Raw genomic sequence first — 6,065 nt, 5'->3', positions numbered from 1 at the left:
AGCAGGAAGGGGAGGCTGGAGAAGCTCCTGAAGAGCCCTGCCTGGGTGAGTAACTGCATACCTCGGAGGGAAAATGAAACAGAAGGATTAAATTCCAAGGTTGGGGTTTTTTTCCACCTTTTCTCATGTATTCCAAATGTTTTATGAAAAGCTCACAGGTTTTGAACAGACTTGCCAGCAGTCCTGACGGGTAAGGGCTGGTGTTCTGTCTTGCCCTTCTCATGGCCGTTTTGGAGTTTGCAAAGCATGTGGCTGGTTCCCATCCAAGCAGTGCAGTGGGGAATAGGAAATGTTTTGTTCTCCCTTAATTTCCTCACTTTTCTTACCTCACTTTGACAGCTCTGGTTAAATATATCATCACAATTGGTCACTTTTTGGGCCCAGTGGGTTAACTTGGAAGAGGCAAAGCTCAGCGCCGGGATGAGGTATGGGGTTGGTGCCATCCACTGCAGGGCGTCCGCAGAGGGTCAGAGTGGCTGTGGAGAGCTGCAGCTCCCCAACCCCTGCAGCTTTCTCTTACAGGGCTGTGGTGCCTCTCCTCCTGCGCATCCAGAGGCTTCAGGCTGCCTTTTCCCTCCTCTCCTGTGTTTTTTCTGCATACATGAGCAAGTGCACTGGCTCCTGGAGGTGCTGGTGCTGTACAGGGAGCCTGCACAGCCCAGGGACCTGCCTTCTCACTCAGTGATACCTCTTTGTATTACAGATGAACTATTCTGCTTTGGAGCTGGGCTGTCCTTACCTTTTACAAAGGGCAGCAGTCCTACCTGCTGGCTCCATCATTATTTTACTTGGCATCCAGTATGTGGCAAACTGGGATTTTTAGACCTTTAAGAAACTGGGTTTCTGGGAGCTTGGCTTGTGGGAAAATGAAAAACAAAAGCAGAGCAGGTTCCACCCTTGTGAAATCCTGAGCTTACACAGTCACCATATGCTTGTCTTCTATTTTCTCCTTTCACAGAGCAAGCATTTTATGAGCCGGAGGCTTCAAATCAGCCCAAGAAAGGCAAAGAGGTGCATGCCAGGGAGCTGCCAGGTGTGGAGGGTGAGGACCTCCGAGAAAACCCTGATGCAGGTGAGGATTCCCTGGCAAAAACGCCCACTGAGGGAATTGCCTCTCCTGTCACGTCTTCTCTGAGGCTTTGTCAGCACTTCCCTTGTTTTCATGCATTCCCAAATCTTCACTTCCCTTGTCTTTGTGCATTCCCAAATCTTCCGTGCTTTGCATCTTTCTTTGGTGTTTCTCAGCTGTGTGTATTCTCTCTCATGAGCAGGATTTCAGACTTATGCAACTGATGTTTTATCGTGGATTAAACAAGAAGAGGAGCCACGCTGCCCTGAACGACAAGACTTGGAGAAAGAAGAAGTCTCTGCAGGTCCAAGCACAGGTTAGTAGTGGATTTCAGCTGAGATTTCTGGGACAGTAAATCTAATTCAGATTTTTTTTTATTCTATATTAGATGTCATAAACTAATAATTTAAGCCTCAAAAGAACTAGACCAAACCTCAGTCTGCTGGTTAATACTTGTTCTCAAAAATGGGAGGTTCTGTCAGCTCAAGAGGCTCTGGTGAGACTCCTCCCTGCAGTCCTGTATCCAGCTCTGGGGCCCCTAACATGAGGAGATGTTGGTGTGAGTCCAGAGGAGGCCATGAAGATGCTCCAAGGGCTGGAGCACTTCTGCTATGGAGACAGGCTGAGAGAGCTGGGCTTGTTCAGCCTGGAGAAGGCTCCAGGGAGACCTGAGAGCAGCCTTCCAGTGCCTAAAGGGACCCACAAGAAAGCTGGAGAGGGGCTTTTGACAAGGGCAGGTAGGGACAGGACAAGGGGGAATGGCTTTAAACTGTCAGAAGGGAGATTTAGATGAGATGTGAGGAAGAAGTTCTTCCCTGTGAGGGTGGTGAGGCCCTGGCACAGGGTGCCCAGAGAAGCTGTGGCTGTCCCATCCCTGGCAGTGTTCAAGGCCGGGTTGGACGGGGCTTGGAGCAACCTGCTCTAATGGACGGTGTCCCTGTCCGTGGCAGGGGCTTGGAACTGTATGGTCCTTAAGGTCCCTTCCAGCCCAAATCATTCTAGGATTCCCTCTGGCTTGGTGGCTTCTAAAGCTGGTACCAATGAACAAGGAGCCCTGAGTTTGCATTCCCAAGCAGGAGAGCTGTCCTGCAGCTAAAGATAAGGTGGCTTTAATGCAAAACAATTTTGAGATGTGTCGTTTGGAGATGTGCATGCTGACGTTTGTTCATTTGGAGTTGTTGTACTCCAGCGCACACTTGGGAGTATGGATCATGCCTGATTCCTTCACTTAACCTAAGTTACTTAAACATTCTTAGCATGTGGTGAAGTTACTATAGAGTAAATCAAGAAGTAAACTCTTGGTATGCTGGTAACTGCATGGAAACTGCCAGCGTGCATGATTTTGCCCCACCAGAAAAGGTCATCCAGAATATCACCCGGCTGTAAGGCTGGATCTGCTCCACCTCACCCCTTCCCACAGGAAGCCTGTTACAACTGCTCCAAGAGCTCTCAGGGTGGGCTTCCCAGCCCACTCAGCCTGTGCCAGACCTTCCAGCTTGTGTGTACGCACAACCTGGAGTTACTGGGGTGGGAGGACATGCTTAGACAACTACTGTAGAGCAACCGGTGCCTTCTGCGTTCACGCTTTAGCTCAGCCTGTGGTGACGCGTTTGTGTGCTGCTGTCCCAGTACACCACTGGAGAAATAGGGGCTGGAGATGTTTTTGCAGTGCAGGTAACTTTGGATTCAGTTGGATGACACTGCTGAGAGGCCCATGGTCCGTTGTGATGCTCAGTGGAATCTTTCTGTAGCAACTGGCAGATGTTGGAAGGGTCACAGGTCTTAGGAGACAGAAAGTCATGGAGCATTAGAAAGTTGGGCTGAAGAACGTTGTTGGAAATAAGCTGGAAAATGAAACACTGGAAATGATCACAGATGGGGAATTTGTAGGTCAGCAGGACAGTTTTGTCCAGTGGTGCCTTTTTGGGTTGGATTGTCAGGAGTAATGTTTTCTGAGGAAAGCAGGAGAGGCATCTAGGGGAGAGGCAGCTCTCTGTCAGGGCGTGCCTCCACATCAAGCCAGAGATGTGTGCCTGTCTGGGGATCACTTGTAACGTGCGAGAGCTTCCTCCACTCACCACTGCTCCAAGCTTTCTCCAAGGAGAAAGACCCAGGCAGAGAACGTCTCCCTGCAGAAGCCCAGCCTGGGATCCCAGAAAAGGATGCAGCCCCAGGGATGCACTGGGCTGGCAGTGGTGTAGTGACTTGGACCCTTCTTGCTCTAGATCCTCGCTGAATTGTCTGCAGAGCAGCAGAGAGCAGCGAGGGGTGGCCATGTCTACTCTGTCAGGGAAGATAAACCTCACATTTCAAGACATGTGCGTGAGAGGGGGAAGATAAGACATTGCATCAGTGATTTTTTTGTGTAGATTTAAAAGAAAAAAATAATTGGGAAAAGAAAAATCTGTTTTCCTGAAGATTTTCTTTCAGTGGAACGCTGGTACTTGCTCCCCTATCAGTATTAAAACCTCCCGCCTTATCTGAATCATAGAATCATGGAATGATTTGGGTTGGAAAGGACCTTAAGATCATCCAGTTCCAATCCCCCTGCCATGGGCAGGGACACCTCACACTAGACCATGTCGCCCAAGGCTCTGCCCAGCCTGGCCTTGGACACAGCCAGGGGTGGAGCATTTACCACTTCTTTGGGCAACCTGTTCCAGTGCGTCACCACCCTCACAGTAAAGTTCTTCCTTATATCCAACCTGAACTTCCCCTGTTTTAATCAAAGACTCTGAAATGTATCTGTTTCAGTGCACGATGAAAGCACAAAGAGGGACCCTCCAGCGGATTGCTTTGAAAGCACAGCACGTGGCTCAGAGGTGCCAGGAAGACCTGGAGAGCAGTTTTCCAAGGATCGTAGCCCTGGAGTGCCATGGGACAGTCAGTGGAATTCAGAAATGATGGAAACAAACACCACTGGGAATAGTCTTGGGGATGGCACTCGGCACACTGGAGGGTTTGGTGAGCACTTGGATTTCTTCAGCGCTCAGGAAAACAGCGTCGGAAGGAGACTGTGCACATACAACAAATGGGAGAGAAACTCCACCCAGCAGGAACATCTCCAGGCTCTCCAGGGAGTGCGAGAAAGGGAAGTGTCTCCAGACCCCACGTGTGAGAGGAGTCTCAATGAAAGGGCATTCCGTCTGCTGCACTCGCAGCCATGTGCTGCAGGTGAGAAAGGAGCCGGGCAGGGGCCTGCTTCTGCCTCCTATGAGGGGCTGCCCATGGGGCCACAGCTTACCACGCACCCCGACTGCGGGCAGAACCCTGCGGGTGAACCTGGGCTTCATGAGCACCACGTCCTGGGTGGAGAGGAGCAGCCGTCAGCAGAAAGCGAGGAGAAATTCCTGTCAGAAAACCCTTTGGCCAGCCCCTGCTGGGATCACCCGCAGGACAAGGTGGAGGCCTGCAACAAGTGCCAGCAGCACTTGGCACCCCGGGGCAGCCCCGCGGGACAGCCGCAGAGCCAAGGCAGGGGCAAGTCCTACATTTGCAGCGACTGTGGGAAAAGCTTTGTGTGCCATTCGTGGCTCATTAGGCACCAGATGACTCACACGGGAGAGAGGCCATACAAGTGCTCCAAGTGTGACAAAAGCTACCGGAGAAAGGACTACCTTCTAAACCACCTGCGCCGGCACTCGGGAGAGGGGCTCTTCCAGTGCTCCCTCTGCAGGAAGAGATTTGTGCTCAGGAGGAGTTTAATGAAGCATCAGGAAAGTCACCTGCAAGAAACACACCTGGCATTGGCTAGTTGGCCCTGCACGGAGATCAGGGGGGCTGTAATGCACTCCATATAGAAAATCCCACCCAGCTGGGGGCGTTTGCAGCACCCTCTGCTATCACCTTTGCTGGGCAGGGCCACAGCGAGATCCCCCTGCTCTGTGCTGGGCCATGGCAGGAGGAGGCAGCTGTGGAACAGTCATCCTGAGCCCCCTCCCAGACAAAGGGAGAAGGTTGGGGATTATTTTCCACAGATGGCGTTGAAATGGTCTCTGGAGGCAGTTCACCACCTTCACCAGTGCCGCCTGCTGCTGGGCACGTGTTGGAGCTGTGCTGGAAGTCTGTGATGCTCAGAGTTACTGCTAGCTGTGAATCCACACCGGAGAGAAAGTTCATTGACACAGGAAACATTCGGTAACACTTCAGGCTGGAGAAAGTCTGCTGTGTTACCCCTAGGCTGTGGAAAGTCCAGAGTCAGGGACTGGGCTGGAAATGAGTTGAAGTTGCTAACACGAATTTTCCAAGTGGAACAGTGTCAGGAAAGACCTACTTTTGTGAAATGCTTTGAGAAAGGAAGTGCTGACCCTGTGGCTCTTTGGAAGAAGCCTCTTAGTGGCAACTGGACAGAGGGGCGCAGAGCCCATGAGACAGCTTGTTCCTGCAGGCTCATGGGGCTCCATGCTGCTGTACCCCGACTGCGGATTCCTGAAGGCTGAGATCCTCACCTGGAATAGGGTTTTGATTTTGCATAGCCTTAAAGTTGTGTGGCGCTTACTTTCCCTCCTTGTTGCAGGTCTTGTGTGTGTGTTCAGTTAGACAAATTCTGAGAAAAGAGACCACGTAGATGCTCGTTAAACATTCTCCTACAGAAAAAGGTGTTTTTGCTCATATTTGGTGCCTCTTAACAGGGCTGTGAGGCTCTGATATGCCATGGCACTGCAAGGACATGATTAATTATTTACCATGATCCAAGCGTGGATGTACCATTTGTCACTGTGTCGATGGTGTCAGAAGGAAAAGGCAGAAGCAGCAGCACTGGCTGGGTTGGGAAGAGCCTGTTTTGGTTCAGGGCTCCATTGTTGCCAGACAAACTTTGTTAAACAGCCTTTTTATGTGCGTGTTTCTGCTGAAATTCTGTTAGGGTGGGTTTGCATCAGCTGGAAATGTCACGGGTTTTTAAATTAAAAATTGTTAGAGAAATTTCACTGCGTGTTGCACAGGGGAAGGAAAGAAGATGAGCAAGGTTGAAGCTCCGGGGCTGCCGTCCCACCTG

At 50.9% G+C, this 6,065-nt stretch overlaps 1 protein-coding gene across 1 annotated transcript; it reads left to right on the top strand.

Moving 5' to 3' along the window:
• Window positions 1-958: 958 nt before the first annotated feature.
• Window positions 959-4,869, top strand: LOC104404343 (zinc finger protein 497-like; the record flags this gene model as incomplete). Its single annotated transcript, XM_010012756.1, has 3 exons — window positions 959-1,072; window positions 1,272-1,385; window positions 3,824-4,869. Coding segments are annotated over 3 exons (1,274 nt in total), but the record flags the coding sequence as incomplete, so codon positions are not given.
• Between the last annotated feature and the right edge of the window lie 1,196 nt (window positions 4,870-6,065).

This window comes from Nestor notabilis, unplaced genomic scaffold (genome assembly GCF_000696875.1).
Source record: "Nestor notabilis isolate BGI_N333 unplaced genomic scaffold, ASM69687v1 scaffold25310, whole genome shotgun sequence".
Taxonomy (NCBI): Eukaryota; Metazoa; Chordata; class Aves; order Psittaciformes; family Psittacidae; genus Nestor; species Nestor notabilis.
Note: the sequence above shows the minus strand (reverse complement) of the source record. Positions and strands in the feature narration are given on the sequence as shown.